The sequence below is a fragment of the Nansenia antarctica genome (assembly GCF_963989245.1).
Source record: "Nansenia antarctica genome assembly, chromosome: 9".
Taxonomy (NCBI): Eukaryota; Metazoa; Chordata; class Actinopteri; order Argentiniformes; family Microstomatidae; genus Nansenia; species Nansenia antarctica.
Window position 1 is genome coordinate 34,727,852 of NC_137679.1, and position 19,992 is coordinate 34,747,843.

General features: G+C 45.6%; 1 protein-coding gene across 1 annotated transcript; it reads right to left on the minus strand.

Annotated features, from left to right (window-relative positions):
* Positions 1 to 103: 103 nt before the first annotated feature.
* Positions 104 to 18,972, minus strand: pkma (pyruvate kinase M1/2a). The gene is made up of 11 exons (XM_080539090.1): positions 18,959 to 18,972; positions 9,438 to 9,613; positions 8,972 to 9,063; positions 6,726 to 6,857; positions 6,304 to 6,490; positions 5,932 to 6,202; positions 5,679 to 5,829; positions 5,374 to 5,526; positions 3,579 to 3,745; positions 1,633 to 1,814; positions 104 to 1,441 (listed from the first exon to the last, which is right to left on the minus strand). The coding sequence occupies exons 2-11, from the start codon at positions 9,592 to 9,594 to the stop codon at positions 1,335 to 1,337; spliced, it is 1,599 nt and encodes a 532-aa protein (XP_080395216.1). The 5' UTR covers positions 9,595 to 9,613; positions 18,959 to 18,972; the 3' UTR covers positions 104 to 1,334.
* Between the last annotated feature and the right edge of the window lie 1,020 nt (positions 18,973 to 19,992).

Sequence of the window (19,992 nt, forward strand, 5' to 3'; positions counted from 1 at the left end):
ACAACAAAACATACGGATAGGCTTAATACACAATAATGACAGGGCCAAGATGGGTGCTCATCTCTTTTAATGATAGAAATCCACTCATGTAGGACAGGTCAGTACACCAGATTTTAACATTGTATTACCCTTGACATATCATTGGACCTTACACCCTAGCGTCACAATCAAAGAAGCAGGTGCACAGTTAGTTAGACACACAATTCTAGGTTACCGACAGACAGGAGAGTGAGCAGGAGAAGAAAATTGGAGGGAGGAAGGAAGGGTAGAAAGGGCTCCACCTATCATCACCCCTAAGCCCCACCCCCATTTCCTTCAGAAAACCCTCAAAAGTGCTGCATTTCATATTTCATCATTGATATTAGGGAACCATGTCGCAGCTTTACAACATACAGTGGTTCTTAAGTGCCAACTTGTTATAACTGAAGAAAATGCTAAGAAATGTAAAGGGCTTCTCTCACTACAACACAAAGACAAAACAGTAACTGAAGTCAACAATACAACTAACATGGCCGTCCAAACACTAGCATTTCTCAACAGTTAGAAAAATATATAAGTAGTGTTGGACGCCCAAAATTAAAAATACACCCTTCACAAAAGTCAAGTATAATACAGAATGTAACATCGTCTACAGTAGATTGGGAGTGCAACACTCAAATACAGTGCAGAGAAAACTGCTATACAGAAACACAACGTACACAGACTGCACTAGTAGAGAGCTCCGTTTGGGAGAAGGGTTGAACTGAGGTCAGCGATTCTAAGAGGAGCCCTTTGCTTTCAGGACGCCATCGTTTTTGTTCGCTTTATAGGCAAGTGTATTTTTTTAAACTTGTTTAGATTTGTTTTCTTTCTTAGTTCTAGTACAAACGGGCTCTCTCTTAAGATCATCGCCCTCCGCAGCCCCTCCCCCCCCGCAAACGTGAGCCGAGACGCGCATGCAGACTGCACTTTCAGTCAGGTTTAATGTAGGGGTGGTAGTACATGGCTTTTGTGTGAATAAATACAGTTGTTTCTGGTCGGCGTGTACAGATGCCCTGGATACTGGGGTGGGGGGGGTGGGGAGAACACACCTACAAGGAGGGGGTGGGGGGAGGGGGTGGAGGGAACCTTGGAGTGAGGAGGAATCCTATTGGACGAGTCATCACCACCGGCCCTTAGGAGAAGAGACCAGGTGTTTGAGTTTCCTTCCTGTCTAGTCATCTACAACCTTGGGAGGGGGTGGTGTGAGTCTGTAAGCCCTGGCTTGAGGGTGGGTCAGGGACCATGAGCAGAGGGGGTGGGGGGGGATGGAGGGGTAAAGAGGGGGTAGAGCAGGACAGTCTCGTCAGGGGCGTTTAGGGCACCAGGACCACACGCATGGTGTTGGTGTAACCGGAGCCTGGGCGCCAGCCGGTCAAGACGATGACGACGTCACCCTCCTTGAAGAACCCTCTGGCCTTGCCTGGGAAACAGGCGGAGAACAGAGGAGTCAATGACAATAGTCAACAGCATACTAGATCAACACAATACTATACATATACGAACGTTTACCAACACAATACTATACCAACACAATAACAGTCAGAGTTCAACACAGCTTTCACAGCCTGTATACAATGTTAGGATAAGAACTGCACAGCTGGCCAGTCTCACCCATCTCCATGGCAAAGTTGACCCTCAGGTCTACATCCTCGGCCCACACATCGTGGGCGGTTTTGTTGTAGAGGACGGGGAAAATGCCTCGGTACAGGTGGGCCTGGCGGGCCGTCTGGCCGTTACGGGTCACGGCGATGATGGGCGCGCGGGGGCGGTACCTGGAGATCAGGTGGGCGGACCTGCAGACAGAGACGACACGGGTCACTTCTCATCTACGGACGCATGAGACGTCGTAGGACTGTATGACTAACCTAGGAGCAACAATGACCTTTAACCTAAGAGCAAGACAACAATGACCTTTACTGTTATGTACTTGTACACAGGTAATGTCACATTGACTTAATTGGATTTTAGATCAATTGATTATGTTGCATTAGTGCATGCAATTGTAAACACAGTAATTTCACGTATGCATATCACAAACTCATGCATTGGGGGTTTAACTGGGGAATTGGCATGATCATCACATCCATGAGTCACACACACAGATCTCCAGTGGACATCGCAAATCTATCGTCAACATTTGGAGCCGTAGCAGAGAGAGAACATTTCAGTCTGTCCAATCAGCTGAGCAGCCAAGTCACAGTTGAGGTTGCAATGACAAGCCGCCCTGGACTGGGCACACAAAGGCAGCTCGATGGGAGTTAAAAATAGCTCGGAAAACATGTCAAGGTTGGTTGGGGACTCAAAAAAGGTCAGTCGATATGTGTACTGACCAACACAATTGGATTGACTTTGTAAAGAAACCTGCAGGTACCTGCTAGCCTAGAGGGTTGTAATGTGACACTGTCTGGGCTCTAGAACACAGAAGACTGAGCAGCTACTGGCAGCTCTGGGTGTATATACACACACATACAGTGTGTTTGCTGACAAGTTTAAGCTTTACTGTGTGTACATCATGTTCATCTGGTGGTCCTCTGTGGCTCAGTTGTAGAACATGGCACTAACAACTGTTAGGTTGTGGGTTCGATTCCTGCTGGGACCATATATACTGAAATGTATGCACTCATTGCAATGTAAGTTGCTTTGGATAAAAGGCAGTCAACTAAATGGCATATATTATTCAGTATACTATGCAGTTGATACTGAAAGCGATTAACTGACACACTGCAGTGGAGAGGCCTTTGTCCATTGTCTGTGCAACCCCAATCAAGTCTGGCAGTAGGCCAGTGCATATGACACCAGCCAAAAACACCACACCATCCCCCCCCGACTAATGCTCCCATAATATCCAAACCACATTATTTCCTCACTCACTCACACAATCAAATCAAGGGTGGGTTGACGTCTAGGACCATGCAGGACAGGTGTTCCACTCTGTGACGTTGCGGGGGGGGTGGGGGCCTTACCTCCTGCCTGTCCCCGTCCACCACCCCGGTCCCCAGTCCTCCTCTTACTCTTACCTGCCCGTCTTGGTGAGAACGATGATGGCGCTCGCGCAACACTTGAAGGAGGACTCGACGGCGCCAATGGCCACTGCCTCCGAGGGGTCTCGGGTCAGCTTGGTGGTGCGCCGCAGCTCTTCAAACAGCTGCCTGTGGAAGGTCGCCGCCTCCGCTTCCCGAGCAATCTGAGTGTGTGTGTGAGTGTGTGTGAGTATGTGTGTTTGAGACCCGAAGGAAGGGGGGGGGGGGGGGGGGGGGGAGTTACACCTCAGTCACACCGCCGATACACACTTGAGGCGCTCATACCTGACCAGCGAGGGATGGCAAACGCTTAGCTGGTCCAGGCCCGCTCCAGCCAAGAGGGATGGGGTGGTGTCAACGACTAGCAGTCATGTGACCCAATTCTAGAGATTGAACTTCTGTTCTGATGTAAACCAGGTGCACTTGTAAACGTTTGCCATGCTCTCCCGGTCGGTCCCTGCCTTTCCCTACTCTGACCACCGACAGACGCCCCCCCCCCCCCAGTGCAAGCTCCAGTGGCCTCCGCTGCCTGCCTACCTGCCAGAGTTAGTGAGCACAATGAACGCAGAGGACAAGATCTTAAAGGAGGCCTCCACGGCGCCGATGGCGATGGCCTCGGCCGGGTCGGTGGAGTGCGGCATGCTGCGGCGCAGGTCCTCGAACACCTGCCGATGGAACATGGCTGCCTCGGCCTCGCGAGCGATCTGGCAGAGCCCAGGGTGAGGTGCAGTAGACAGACACGACGAGTGCCAGACAAAGACAGATACAAGGAATGACAGAGAGAGACAGACAGAGAAAGAGACACAGACAGAGAGAGAGAGAGAGAGAGAGGGAAAGAGAGAGAGAGAGAGAGAGAGAGACAGAGAGAAAGAGAGAGAAAGAGACAAAGAGAAAGGGGACAGACAGGTTTTTAGTCCAATTAAACAAAAACGTATATGTTAAAACACATCCAATAGGCATTTTATCACAGCAGTAAGAGGATCGCATCCTGCTACTAGCAGTATAGTAGCAGGATAGCATCCTGCTATGCAAGCCCTATGGACAACTGTATGTATCGAATAAAAAAATGACAGTTTGTGGAGCAAAAAAAAACATTCCTTCTTTCACTCACGGTTTAATAACGAGCTAAGAGATTTGGCGAGCTAACCAAAGCCAGAGTTCGCTTAAAGCTAGCTTACTTCAAATAGTTAAAAGGGCATTTTTTGTAAGGCTCATTTGGCAACCTTGATGCCCGCCAAAGGGGATAACCCCCAGACAAACCATCAGAGTGAAAGAAGGATTTCTTTTTACAAACTGTGTCTTGGCCTAGGCATTATTATTTCGATACATGACCAAGCTTCAGTTAAGGTATTTAGCACTGCCACAACACAAAACAGATGTTAACCTGGCTTTATGATATAATAGATCATCCTTCTGATGATTCTATAACAGCACACCACACAATCCTTCTAAAATTCTATAACAGCACACCACACAAAGCTTTGCCAATTCAAACCAGCTTGCTGTGAAGGGGTTTTAGACTGAGTAGCAGACTATAGCCAGTTGGAGTTATTGTAACATGCAGCCTTTGCAGGCACAGGTGATGAAAAGGTCAGATACAGTCAAACAAGGCATGAGGTGAGTAGCATGCCAAGTCAAATAGAAACAAACAGACTAACAAAGACGGAAAACATTCAAAGCAAGATTGTAGAAAGGACACAAGGTGCATAGAGGGCAGTGGCTAGGGTTAGTCCACAAGTGTAAGCCCTGAGGGACAGTGGTTTTAGTCCGATCAGATCACAATGCAATGTGTACAAGGAGAAAAACCTTTACGAAGGGTGAAGTGTGGAGGAGATGACGCAGTCAAATTACGTGCAGCAGCAAGCTCAAAGGCAGGTGCTCTAAGACTGCTGAGTCACCCCTGCATCCAGAGAGGAGTGCAAAAAGAGAGGGAGGAGGACAGTGGAGGCTAGCCGAGTAGAAGAAACGAGGACAGCATTAACTGCATTATATCCATCCATCCATGCGGTTCACTCTGCTAAACTTGGGAGTATCTCTTAGAAAACAGTAATACTAGAAACCGTTATCTAATTTGGTCTGACCCTGACAGAGAAAATAATGCAAATACAATCAAAAAAGCATATAACAAATCGTACAAATGAAAACGATGACATTTGAGAAGTGTCTGAATGGCTGATCCCACAGCATGCATGTATGCCATCCAGTAGTTCTGACCCAGTTGTTATGCGTGTCCACACACAGCCCGGGTCAGGACTAGTGGTATGTATGGGGCAAGGTGGAGGCTCTGGACTGTGGGAGCAGACCAGAGGCCAACTGTAGAGGGCGCTCTCACCATGTGCTGTGTGCGCACGGCCTCCAGGGGGTAGTCTCCCTTGGCGGTCTCTCCGCTCAGCATGATGCAGTCAGCTCCATCCAGGACGGCGTTGGCTACGTCGCTGCCCTCGGCGCGGGTGGGCCTGGGCTTCTTGATCATGCTCTCCAGCATCTGGAGGTCGGAGGTCACATGGTGAAGCGGGCAGACAGTAGACAATAACATTCGTGACCTTTCACATCACAGCAGCGCGAGAGAGTACAGTGTCACATCCCAGTCTAGCGGAAGGGCAACAGAGACTTCCCCAGTGACAGTAGTGGACTTACCTGTGTGGCACAGGTGATTGGCTTGCCAGCTCTGTTGCAGCGGCCAATCATCATCTTCTGGGCAAGGAAGACCTTCTCTGTGGGAATCTCGATTCCCAGATCTCCACGAGCAACCATGATGCCGTCACTAGCTTCCATGATCTCGTCAAACCTGTGGAAGGGATGGGACACATGGGGTTAAACTTGGACCGAACTGATGCCATTTTACAACAGACGTTACAGTAAAAAATTATTGTGCATTAATTCAACACACCTGCGCACTCCCTCATGGTTCTCCAGTTTGCTGATGATCTTGATGTTCTTGCCCTTCTCACCCAGAACCTTCCTGACAGCATGTACGTCGGCGGCCTTGCGGATGAAGGAGGCGAAGACCATGTCGACCCCATGCTCCACTCCGAACGTCAGGTCTGCAATGTCCTTGTCGGAGACGGCCGGCAGGTCCACAGCTGCGCCGGGCAGGTTCACGCCCTTCTTGCTGCCCAGGCAGCCACCGTTCTCGATCTCACACATCAGGTAGTCAGAGCCTGGGGGGAATAGAGAAGACAGCCATCAGCACCTTCAGAAACATCTTACCAGGTTACAAAGACCCTCAAGAACAAATGCAAAAAGCCTCGTCTGAGCTTACCGATTTCCTTAACCTGGAGTGACATGAGGCCATCGTCGATGTAGATCTTGCTGCCGAGCTCCACCACGTTGGTGATGTTCTTGTAGTCCAGCCACAGGGTCTCCTCGTCACAGTTGTCCTGGTAGCTATCGTCCAGGGTCAGCTTGATCATGTTCCCCTTCTTCAGCTCCACCTCAGCTTCACCACTCTGACACACAAACACAGGAGGAGGATCGGAATAAGAGTAATACTTTGTTGAAAAGTCTTTGATGAAGTAAAGCGAGTCGCGCATGCAACTGATTCAGGATGCGCTTATCAAAACCTTTGTGTAGCAATTCCAACACAACATTATGAATGTTTTGTAAAACCTTGGATAGAGCTGCCGAACGCTTCATGTGCGTAGAACAAAACAAGAGGGCAGTGACTCAAGACGTTCAACTTACTCCCTTGATGAGTCCAGTCCTGATCTCGGGGCCCTTGGTGTCCAGAGCGATACCGATGGGTCGGTAGTGTATGCTTCCGGGCCCAAAGCTCTCACAGGCCTCACGAATATTCTTTATGGTCGCGCCATGGTACTGCGGAACGGAGGAGAGTCACTTCAGTACATGGTGGGAAATAGCATTGGAATGTAGGGGAAAAATCATGTCACTGAGTACAACACTACTAGCATACTGTAGGTGTCAGGGTAATCAGCTATAAACACATTATAGTAGGGCAATTATTAGATAATGCATATTTAACTACTGGTCATAAACAAAGCCATGACCGCAATCAACGCTGTAGACTAGCCAGACATTATCAGTGAGATTATGTCATACGTCTACCTGTTCTATATGTTGGACTCCAGTGAGAAATTAAGGCTGGTTGTTTTCTATTGAGATCACTGTACCAAACTATGAAGCTCTGAAGATTAATTCAACTGAATACCAGGATTTAAAAGGTTAAGGAAATCCTCTAGCTTGTTTGCCTTTTTTTAGCTATTTAGAAATAACATACAAACATAGCATTTACCAGACTTGGGTTCAATTCTACAAATTCAATTCCCCTTCTCAGGAAATTCCATCATTTCAATTCAAACTCAGGCAATTACTCTCGGTCAGTCAGTAAGATAATAAACTTGACCTTGATCTGACCATTTACTCATCAAGATAACATTGTTTGGGAAAGACTTTAAGAGGCTGGTTCACCCTGCCAACGAGGGCACTAAAACGATCTACTACTAGTACTAACTACTATCATGAAATATCAAAGTGCCTTTCAAACAATTTAGTCTACTGTATCTAACTGTATTTGCTTGCTAGGATTCTGTCTTTGTGTAGGAGTTCTAACCAGAGGATGGGAGCAGTGTTTACCATTTCATAAGATGTACCATACATTAATACATCTCAGCTTAGCCTCATATGGATCATACTCCCCCATCTGGGTAACCAGAGCTCTCCATAAGCACTTACGTGACAGGTTTTTGGCCCTTGTTCAACCTTTCATTCCAAATTGGAGCTTTACTGCACTGCAGTTATTGCACCATTTTACAAGCAATCTGGGAGGCCTTGGCATCACGGAGGTGGGCCAGCCAACTAGTGCAAGAAGTCAGCAATACGTCAAGAGAACTGGTGTCACATGGGTTCATGTACAGAATGTTAGCTTTGTTTCCTAACTTGCTGAAGGCCGTCGTGGACCATCTTGTCAGACCAAGTCAGACATCTGAGACCTGGGTCTTGTTTCAGCTGATGGAAATGTAATTCCATCAAGCTATAAATCATGACGTGGCCGACGTGTCGATAAGCTGCATGATGCGGCACACTGCAGGGGACGAGAGGTCTTATGTGTTGGCCATGGATCCTTACAGCTGGCTAGGTGAGTGCAAGCCTGGGGAAGCGTCTTTGCCTGACCTCTGCTGAGCAGGGAATTATAGAGCCGTTGACAGACAGGTGTGTCAGACTCCACCCTTGTGGCTCCGGAAGAGATAAAGCCAGTGCAGGAAGACACAGATGTGAACAGATAAAGTATTTATAGTGGCACAAACCTCCCCAGATCAGGTTTCCTCTGCCAGTCTCGGCAGTGTACGGCCTATCTTTTGATCCCTGCATGGCAATGACGCACCTTGGGCTGCCATGCAGTAAACCCCTTAAATTCCAACCACAGATGTTAAAATCCCCTGAAGATGTGGCCGACTTCACAAAGAACCCTTACTAATCAAAGCTGGAAAATTGGTCTTTAGGGAGAGACATTTGAGAGGCTGAGTCTGGGCTTAAGACACTCAAAGTGACCTAGCATTGGGTGTTTGTGTTGTGTTGTTCAGCTGTCTGTCTAACTTAGTATCTGTGTATCTTAGATCCTTTGATGCTGATATCTTCGTCATACCCCGCACTAGGCGATGCACACTTGGCGACCGTGCCTTTTCTGTTGCTACATCCAAGCTGTGAAACACCCTTTCACCAGCCATCCGATGCTCTCAACACATTCAAGACCAGACTCAAGATGCATCTGTTTAGACTCACCTTCGTACAGCATGGTATGGGCCCTGACTAACACTATCCCCCATAGCTGCCTTTTTGTTTGTTGCGTTTGTTTTTGTCGTTTATCGTCCTGCTTCTCCTTTTTTTCCCCTTCTCTCTTTCTGTACAGAGTCCTTGAGTTTGAGAAAGGTGCTTTTAAATAAAATCCATTATTATTAGAAGTAGTATCTCACCTCGTGAGAGCCATGGGAGAAGTTCAAGCGTGCAATGTTCATTCCAGACTTGATCATCTCTTTCAGGGTATCCACAGAGCGGGAGACTGGCCCTGTTATACATATGGAGGAGAGAGGTTGGGTTTAACACCAGGGGAGAACTGCAATAGGCTAGGTGCACGATCTCACTACTTCCTGAAAGGCAACTGGTATGAACATATCCTGTCTCACTCTATTGGTTTAATTGATTAATCAGCTGTGCGGTAAACCGTTGGAACACACAGTGCACAGCTGATTAATCAATTAAACCAATAGAGTGAGACAGGATATGTTCATACCAGTTGCTTTTCAGGAAGTAGTGAGATCGTGCACCTAGCCTATACCACAGTACAGCTGCAGAAGTGTGTGTGTGCGTGTGTGTGTGTGTAGGTTCTGGCAGGCAGACTGCCCCCAGAGGGTGGTCCCGTAGTTGTGTGTGGCCACTGACCGATGGTGCAGATGATGCCGGTGTTCCGGGCGGTGGTGGGCTCAGAGTCGATGTCAAGCAGGCACAAGTGTTCCAGGAAGGTGTCGGCCATGGCGGCGCCTAGCTGCTGCGTCTGGATGAAGGCGGAGCCCATGTCTTGAGACTTTGTCTGAGGCATGGTGAGAGCTTGAGATGACCTGTAGGGAGGACAGAAGGGACAGGGGGTCATGTCAGGGATAAGAGTGCATTAGGGTCAGAGATTCCAATCTTTAACTGGATTCAGTGGACAGAATGGTTGGCCTTATGCAGCAATTATGATTGTCCAGGCTGCCATAGTCCAAACAGTGTGGACCACAGTGATGTTTATGAGGCTGAGTAAACTAAAGAGTAGTTTTATGAGCCTACTACACCCTCTGACTACAATGAATCACCAGCATACTATAATCAGGAAACAAGCAGCTTCTTCAGGCACAGACTAGATTACAATGATTGTGCCAACAACAGTTTGAGGAATGTGGAACCTTTGTGAGGAAACAGGAAGTGCAAGTGCAGTTCATGCAGCCCCGCTCGACAAACAAGACATTGATAATATCGAGCCATAAAGTAAATGAACAAGCCAATGCAAACTCTATTCTGCTAAAAAGCATTCAGTCGAGGTTGAGAGGGCACATGGAGCCATTTTGCACATTGTACATTCAGTTCTTCCTCCCTGCCGCCTCTCCACTCTTCTACCCCCCCCTCCCCCTCATCTCTACCGCTGAGTCACCCATGGCAACGGCACCATGCGGTCTTGCACGGTGCTTTCATCAGCTTCCTCCCAGTGCTCCCAGTCCAAGGACAGACCCGTTTCACCATAGGTCAATGGTACACGCCCTGCACACTCACTGTGACTTGAACATAATCTGTGTTTAAAATGTATGGATGTGAGCCTAATAATATCAAATATATTCTTTTATAGCCAGTATTAGCCACCCTATAGTATAGCTGGGGAGGCTGTAGATCCTCTTGGACCATGCTATAAGTCACCATGTTGCATGCTGGGATAGGACAGTTGTCCTTTGGATGACCGCCACAGCTGGTCTAAAAAAATAATTTGTATCTGATACAGAAAGGGAGGCTTTTTGATATACAACTTAAAGGTTTTCTCATGTAACTTGGAAGGTTTTCCATATGCATGACTGCAATAGGTTGAGTTTTAAGATTCCCTTTCTCTCTCTCCCAACCCTAAATCACTGTGTAGGAAACTAGGGATGGACGGTTTTTCGGTTAAACCGAAAACCGGGGTTTATAAAAATAGAAACGGTTTTTTATCAAAACCGTCTGAAACCGTTTTTTTTTTTTTTTTTAGAAGAATAAAATAGAAGAATAAAACTGGAACATGTCACATGTTTGTCGTGTGTGAAAATAACAATGATACAGTCTGAATCTGCCGCGCAATGAGTGAGAGGTTTGGTCAGTTGTGAAGAATAACTGAGGATTAATATCTAATTGGGATTATATTTAAGGGTAACGAATCACTCTATGGGAAAGATAGTTGCCTTCAGTTATTGGTAGATAGGAAAGTTTTTTTACAATTACTCGCTTACATTTAATAAGATCATTTTCGCTGCTCTCTGTAAAGCGCATTGGGTCACTTTTGTGAGAAATGCACTATAGAAATAAAATGTGATTTGATATCAATCAATCAATCAAACTTTATTTATGTTCTATAGCACAAATCATGCATTGAATGTAACTCCAAGTGCAGTATTTACTAAACCACAATATAATAAAACAAGAGCTATACGGATCAAGAGTGTTTGTGCACAGCGCCACTGTGTGTGAAGGCGCTACTGAAAGTGATGACAGAACGCATGTCTCAGAAGATACGCGGTCACTTAGTGACGCAAAGGTAGTTCTGTATTTATCTCTATCTGTATTAGTACATTTATTTTGAAAGCTCTATTTTGACAGCTCTACCATGGGCACTTTTATTTTGATGGGGCATTCTTTGTTGATTGACTTACGACAGTTCAGGACGAGTCAGTCTCGCGGCATGTGGTTTTTATGAAAAGCTTTAAGTATGTTCACTGCATAATTCTAAGTCTAATATTTCAGTGATTATTGAGCAGTATTCAAATATTTAAATACATTGAGCAGCAGCTGAAACTTTGTCTAAGAACCAAGATATTGAGAAAGCAGTTCATTCAATGAAGACGCTGTTCCAAGAGATGATCTTCCGTGCAGGCGTGCACCCTGGATCAGCGGAGCTGGTGTGTTAAGTGTTCATGTGTTTTCATGTATGGTGTAGCTTACAAAAGTCTGCCTTTCCACTTATATTTGTGAAACTAAGTAGCCTAAATGTGTTGCGACTGTGCTTACGGTGTTTTAATGGTGTTCGACATGAGTGTATTGTAGCAGTAGGGCTCAATTATTTGAAATTGGCGCTCCTTTTTCTTTTTTTTTTTTTACATATATTTTTTTTTTACTGTATTTTTCGGTTAACCGGAAAACCGCGGTTTTACTCTCTGACGGTTTTTCGGTTTCAATAATTGGAAACCGTCCATCCCTATAGGAAACACATATTTTGTTGAGGTTACAAAAAGTAAACAACAAAACGTCAACAAAAAATATACAAGTATAGTTTTTTTTTGCCGGTCGTTAATAAATCTTGAATTGTACTGAATTGGTTTGATCTTCACACAAGACTCAGAAACCTAAAAACACATTACTAAATACACTCGTTCTCTTGCTCAAGAGTGTTATAACGACATCTTTATGATATTTGGAGACGGTAGAACCAACTGGTTAAATCAGGTCATTCAGACAGCCCGAGGCAGTGTGTAAATTTGTTTGTGTAGGTGGCAGCATGTTAGAGTGAGGAGTGTCTTCTCCTCTACACCCTACACTAACAGGCTTTGTGAGTTATCACCCAGGAATGTGATGGTTGAGGAGTTTGAAGAGCTAAAGGGATGTAGGGTCAATGTAGGGTTGCCAACTTGCCATTGAACCAGGTAGGGTTGCAGAGCAGGACTTCACCTCAACAGGTGAGGGGGTATAAGCTTTCAGTTCTAAACTGTGCAGTGACACCTACATGAGCAGAGAACACTTTCGCTGATTGAAAACCTACAGTACACACCACATTGGAAGCTTCTGGTTTCATTTGTTCAATCTAGGTAGCAGGCTAAGTGCATGTCTGGGAAGGCAGATATCGGAGGACGGGCTCATTGTAATGGATGGAATGGAATGAGGAATGGTATCAAATAGGGTTGGAACGATGCAAACATTTTGGTTCGTACCGCGGTTTTTAAGTCACGGTTTGGTTTTCGGTACAGCAGGGTAAACATTCACAAAACATATATAGATTTACAGTTAGATGTCCACCCATAGGTCGTGAGAGTGATAGCAGATGCCTTGGATAAGTTGTAGACAACTGTAGTTTGTGCTTGTTTATAAAGGACTGGTATGATTTGCGGTCTGAATTGTTAGCGAGAGGCTGCTTAAACGCCATAGCTGGGTTTGCACTTCACTGTTTTGTCTTGTACCTGTGACATTCACATTCAGGTGATGCCGACTCAAACGATGAGCAAGTTTGACGCACAGCCAGCTGCATACCCGATCACAGTTGAACAATGCCGGCGTATAGATTTGGTCCGATCCAAATCTTCTACCTCCTCTGGTGCTTGCTGTGGTCAACAGATGCCAGCTACACTAACCTGGCTGACCCTGACCATATGTCTTTAAAGGGACTCTACAAAAGATTAAATTGTTAAAACAGGAGATAATCTGCACAGACAGAACCAGGCACACACACACACACACACCTCCCCCCCTGTATGACCAGGACTTACAGGCTACCTCAGTCAGCCATGTGTAAAAAAAAAAATGTAGGTTGTGTATATTAAAAGGTGATGTATTTATACGGTTTATATTAAGGTGATGTATTCCGCTTTTAAGTTGTCGACCCAGTTTTCAATATATCCCTTTCATGACAAAATTACCCCAAAAATTCCATGCTGCCATTTCTGTGACTACTTCATGCTCGTCACATAGTGTGTGTGTTAATGCCTTCTGACAGGGGATCCCATGGAGCCCCAGTAAAACCAATACACTCATTCAGCAGCAGCTCAGTCAGGTGACGTTATACACACTCAGAGACAGAGGCAGCCCAGCGGTGTACGTGAGCATTCTCACACCCTGCTCAACCACAGCCGCAGGCACATGTGCACCACACACACACACACGCACGGACGCATGCACGGACGCACGCATGCACGGACGCGCGCACACACACACACGTTCGGAGAGTGATCACTAACAGTGTTTCCCACAGAATAGGTCATTAATGGGAGAACACTGACTAAGCGTGAGACAGCAGAGGCTGGGAGCAGCCACTCCACCAGACCACAGTGAGGACCACAGAGGGAGGGCTGGGCTGATGCAACAGAAATCTGCATTTCAAATCCATTTCCTGGAAGTCTGCAGTCTTGGATTCACAAACCCCCTCTACAGCAGTGACCCTCTCTCCTCTATACCTTGCATCTGCTCTCCTCCCTTCCTACTGAAAACACACCGGAGGAGAACATCAATAGGGAGGGAGTGTGGAAACATCCAACACGTTTTGAGAAGAAAGAAAGGATGAGAGGATTCAATAAATAGAGGAAAGACAACTGAGATGTTCCTGGTGTTATAGTATGAATGTCTGTCTCTAAATGTGTGCGGTTATGAATGTTAGACATCCTCTGTGTTTATTTTGTCTGTGTTTGTCTGTGTTACTATCATGTTTTCCCTCTGTTTTTAGAGTCCGCGCCCAGGGCGCCCTAAACCGGTGTAGTTTATTGCGTATTTAAATAAATGGACTATGACTATAACTACAGGCTGTTTAGAGGGCTAGTGAGTTCAATGAGGGTTGAGTGACTCAAGAGGGAAGATCCACTCCCATAGGATGGCCATGGGACCCTCTTAACACTTTAAACTTTGCCTTACTAGCCTGTTGCATGCAATGACTATGACCAATACTGCTATGATACCAAGACCGCCATAAGAGTTTGAGTAAACATCAAATGATACAGTGCCATAAGGGCAAAGTCAAGCATGGTAAAGACAACAATGAATTATAGCTTTGGTTGGTACCAAACATGCCAATAAAATCTGCACAGAGCCACCAAGGGCAATCGCCTTTTTATATGGTCACTTTAGTTTTATTCCTTGTTTGTGTTCACCTCCATTTGTGAGAAAGTCGTGGCCTGACCTGCCCTGCTGCCTCAAGAGTGTACGCTGTGGCTGTAACCACAACAAGCTTGAACAGTAGGGCTGGGACGATTCGTCGACATCGTCGACTTAATCGACTACGTTAATACGTCGACTTGAGTAATGTGCGTCGGTGCGTCGTAAATAAACAACATGGCTGCGACCAGTGCAAACATGGGAGGCAGAGCAGCTAAAAGACTTCGCCCACGATCGTCCAAAGTGTGGGAGTACTTTACAAAAAAAGAAAACAATGTGGTGGTCTGTAAACTGTGCAGAAATGAAATGGCCTATCACAGCAGTACATCTGCAATGAACGAGCACCTCAAGCGAAAGCATCCTGGAGCTCTTTGTGATTGTTACTGAGAGCCTGAGGTATACGGTATTCCGGTTAGAATTTCACTTTTTTACAGAATTTACTGCATTACTTGCACTTTTCCTTTTACTTGAAGTTAACTTTTATATTTTATAATATTATATTTTATGTTGGACTGTAAGAAAGAGAGGATATTTTTTGTTGTGGAATATTGCCCTGCAGTGCAGAAGCCTAATTTATATATTTGTACAAGAATAATTTAATAAAATACTGAAATGAGAAGTTTTTGACATTTATTTGGGGAAAATTAAGTGATACATTAATCGAACAGGGGAAAAATAATCGTTAGACTAATCGTTAAATCTAACCAAAAAAATAATCGATAGATTAATCGTTAGAAAAATAGTCGTTTGGGACAGCCCTATTGAACAGGCTCTCCAAAAGGTGCACTGTGGTTCATGGACAGGTCTGTGTGACCTAGCCTGCTGTTTATTACGGCCTGGCACCATTCACAGGCGGCCTGCTGTTTATTACGGCCTGGCACCATTCACAGGCAGCCTGCTGCACCGACAGAGATGGACGTTGGGGCTGACCCACTGACCAACACTAGTACACACATCTGACTGACACACACACACGCATCTAACTTTAGAGCTACTCGCTACTAATCCTCTCCAATCCCTTACGACAAACACACCTCTCACTGTAACCGTAAACACTCTCTCTCTATAATCTCCCGTCACACCCATGTTTCATTCATTCACTCAAGCATACATGCAGACATGCATACATATCACTGTGTGCATTGACAGCAATAGCATAGCCAGAGGTTGCCAGGAGTGACATCACATGACATCCTAGGAGCGGCCATGACAGTGACGTCAACTAATCCGACAGCAGTGACCATGAAAAGCCTCTTTTTCTCTCTCTCTCTCTCTCTCGACAACGCTCACTCAGCCTTCTTAGCTTGCTACGCTACATACCACCAGTAGGTCTTCCTGTTCCTCCTGGGGATGAAGAGACACGTAGTGGTCACAGACCTCCAGAGAAGCCCCAGTGTGTGTGACCCTGTGTCCCCGAGAGGACGCCAAACAGCAGCAGCAGCAGAGGTCGAGCTAAAACAGCTAACTGGACTGACAGAGAGCCTGTCTTCGCACGGCACCGACAGCAGCTCAGGATTAAATCCTCTTCCGTTCTTCCGTGAGGATAAAGCGCACACACAGCCAAGGCTGCCACGACGTCTGGGGAACGGGCATGCCCAGATACTGCGGCTGTACATGAGGCGTTCAGAGCTGCCGGTTTACCAATGCGCACACACACACCCACACCACCGTAGTCATGTTGCCACTGACTGTGGGTCATATTGCCCCCCAGGCCCTAAAATAGAGGAGAGTGTTTCTAATAATAACAGAGGAAGCATAGCTTGTGTGAAGACACACAGAATGCTTGGCGTGTACTATAGAATGTGTGTAGCATAGCATCATGTTACCATGGTGTGTGCCATAGAATGTGTGTAGCATAGCATCATGTTACCATGGAGTTTGCTATAGAATGTGTGTAGCATAGCATCATGCTACCATGGAGTGTGCTATAGAATGTGTGTAGCATAGCATGTTAACATAGAGTGTACTATAGAATGCGTGTAGCATGGCATCATGTTACCATGGAGTGTACTATAGAATGTGTGTAGCATAGCATCATGCTCCAATGGAGTTTACTACGGAATGTAGCATAGCGTCATTGCTAGAAGTCACACCACTCATGGTGGTATGACAGTGCACTGTCATGGTGACAGTGCACTCTGTACGTCATTGCATTACACAGCAGAAAGAGGCAATGTTCTGCTGTCCTGCCAAGCATTACACAGCAGGACCTGTGGCCACTGGACAGGACACTGCATGGGAGTCACGACAGCTGCATCAGGTCTGCAGCAGCAGCAGCATCACAGCTGCAGTCTACGCCCTCACAACCACTACATGTGTAGTCACGCAGATGATGCAGTCACGCACGTGGAGCTGGCAACCTCTCTCCTACTCTACTCTCAAAAGGCAGTGAGGTGTTAGTTGATCAGGTTTGACTCAAGCATGCGGAATGAGTCAAGAGGGGTTTCCAACATCATGGAATCTGGCTTCTTACGAGACTGGTTTTAGTCATTTAGTCACTTTTTTATTCCCACACCCCTGAGAGTAATAGGAAGTCACTAGTCTCTTCCTGTGTTCAGTTACTGCAGAATTGTGACACCTACTCTGGAAAGTTCCAGCAGGAAGCCACCAAAGCATAACACCATACTGGAGATTGGACACTGACTGTGCGTCTGAGTTGCCTACGTGCTTTCAGACCATCATCTCTCCTTGGGCATGCAGCACTGTCCACTTCGTTCTTTATCACTCTAATAAGAAGCACTATTCTGGGCCATACTGTGACAGTTAAACCATAAGGGCATTTCTAAGATAAACCACAGGGGTCCCATTAAGGCCCCTCCCCAATGTAGGACAAACTAATAAACCAGCTGATTCTTTGTCCTGGGCAGGCTCACCAGAATAGAGTCCGGCTCCCTCTAGACAATGACCTGGCTGAGCCTCTGAGACCAGCGTCTATTTCCTCCTACACAGGGCCCGGGGCCAGCGGAATCCCTTGCATAACAGTGACTGAGCATCCAAACATGCCTGAATGTAGGAGGAATACTAAAACCTCAGCTAAGAGGTGCATTTACAAAAATGACTGCCTACAATCAAGCCCAAGACAACTATAGAGTTGCTTTATGCCTAGTTGACACAGTAGACGAGAGTCCATTCTCTCAGAGAATGCATCACTGAAATCCATCCATCCCCAGAGTCCACCTGGCCAACCCTCTACTGATATAATGTGACAGGACCGGTCCAAACCACACCGCTGCAGCAAGTCACTGCAGTAAACATGCTCATGTTTCACATAAAGGACCCCCCAAACAAGGACGTCGCATCCAAATGAATGCACAATGTACTCGAGGTTGTCATGAATGTAGCACCACGTCATTTGTTATTAATTATCAGGCTAATGCAAAACTGTCGTCATTAAATGGGTGATCATGGTAACGCGAACCTCTCACAGTCATATATTATAGTTAGGTTCGCATCAAAAATACTAAAAACAAGAAGGGAAAAAGAGCTGGTTTACATAAGTACATAGCCTTTATTTATGTAAACCAGCTCTTTTTCCCTTCTTGTTTTTAGTTTTTTTTTTTTTCCTAGCACCAGGGGAGCCCCCCCTCCCAAATGTCGTTGTATGGTACCTGTACTATATAAATGACAATAAAGACCATTCATTCATTCATTCATCATCATCATCATCTCTGTTTGCAGTAGCCTACGTCGTGGCTGATGCGCCACAGGTCACGTCTCCATCTCTGCGTCACGTTTTCCCGAACAGGAGACCTCACGAAGGAGAAAGAGGCCAATGGAACGACAAGTTCAACACGTGACCACACCCACCCGAGACGGCAGGAAGCAGAGGATTGGATTTGATTTCACATGCGCATTAAACACACACTATTACATCCTTGGTCTATTTTCGGACAGCCACTTAATAAAACAGTTATATTCTTATGTGACCGGCGAGCTGGCCCAAATAGCATGCCGCCTTCTTATGATAAATTATTTCATGACAACGGTGTATAGAAAAAAAACACATTCTTCTTCTTGCAGGTTGAATATTAGGAGTAATCACTCAACTGATAACTAAACGACAGTGTTTAAGTGAGACAGGAAAGGTTGTAACGTCACGACCACTATCCTCTTAGTTGAGTGTCTAAGTTTAGACGCCAAACCTAGAGAGCGAGCACAAAAATGTTGGAATTCATCCCTCCTCCTTGGATAACCTCAACTCTGCGATTTAAGCCGCGAAAGAAAAAGGACTGAAAGCCAAATAAAGCCAAGGGGCCATTTGAAGACAGCTCAAGTGTCCAGCAAAAACAAATATACGTAATATAATTCGCTAACTGCTGCTCTTGGTTGATACTCACCTTATCGCGATGCACAACTGTCTGGACTGATGCACTTCTGTTCCGCCCAGCAGCTCAAGGTGATTCCTCCTGACTCGCCGGAACTACTTTTCTACGATACATCACATATACATCCGCGAGAAATAATAAATAAATTAGGTATCTAAAAAGATATAACGATGTTCCCAATCGAGACAAATTGTTTCAATAACTATTGTATTGTAATAGCCAAAAATATATGATCGGATACATACGGTTGTATTGTAACATCCTAATGAAGAATATTATGCTATCTGTGTAGGACGGGGAAGGTTACATGGCTGAATATGGCAGAAATACGGTTACCACCGGTGACCAATCAGGGAGTCGAGAAGAAGTCTCTCAGATGCATGAGGCCGACATGTGACAGGAGGATGCGGTAGAATCTATCGAATGTGTAAATGAAGTGGGTACCAGGACTTCTTATGATTCGTTTAACTTCATTACTCGTATTTATAACATCAATAACCTCGAATAGATTACTAACTTGATTTTGCCTACGTGCATTATTCTTGTGTTCAAAAATGCGTCATTTGATGAAGCTTCAGTGATGCACGCACTGGGATGCACGTACATCCTCAATGCCGCAGTGCTTCATGGGAAACATCACAAAATGTTCTCACGTCGCTAATAATGAGATAATTTGATATTTTAGAGACACATTGTCATTGTATTGCATGTATGAAATTGTAACGTGCCAAATAATCGTGTCTCTCTAATCAGTCATAACCACGTTCTTCGCCCTTGTAGGCACATAGAACTACAGCAATACTCTGCAATAAACCATATGTATTACATAAAAGGTCCAGGTAGAAAGATGTCCAGGCTATGCGTTTCAGAAATCATCCATGTTCAGTGTTGAACACCCATATAATATAATCCCTTCTGATGAAGCAACTTTGGCGAGTCGTACTGCAGTACTTCATTAATACGTTATAACTAATGATTAAGTTACAGTATGGAACATTCAACCTCTGAGAGAGCAGTCTTTTGCATGAGTCTGTTATCCCTACACT

Coding starts and splice junctions, on each gene's coding strand:
- pkma (XM_080539090.1), bottom strand. CDS start 9,594: ATGCCTCAGACAAAGTCTCAAGACATGGGCTCCGCCTTCATCCAGACG. Junction 6,858..8,971: donor TCTCCCATGGCTCTCACGAG/GTGAGATACTAC, acceptor TCCGTTCCGCAG/TACCATGGCGCGACCATAAA. Junction 6,491..6,725: donor GGACTGGACTCATCAAGGGA/GTAAGTTGAACG, acceptor TTTGTGTGTCAG/AGTGGTGAAGCTGAGGTGGA.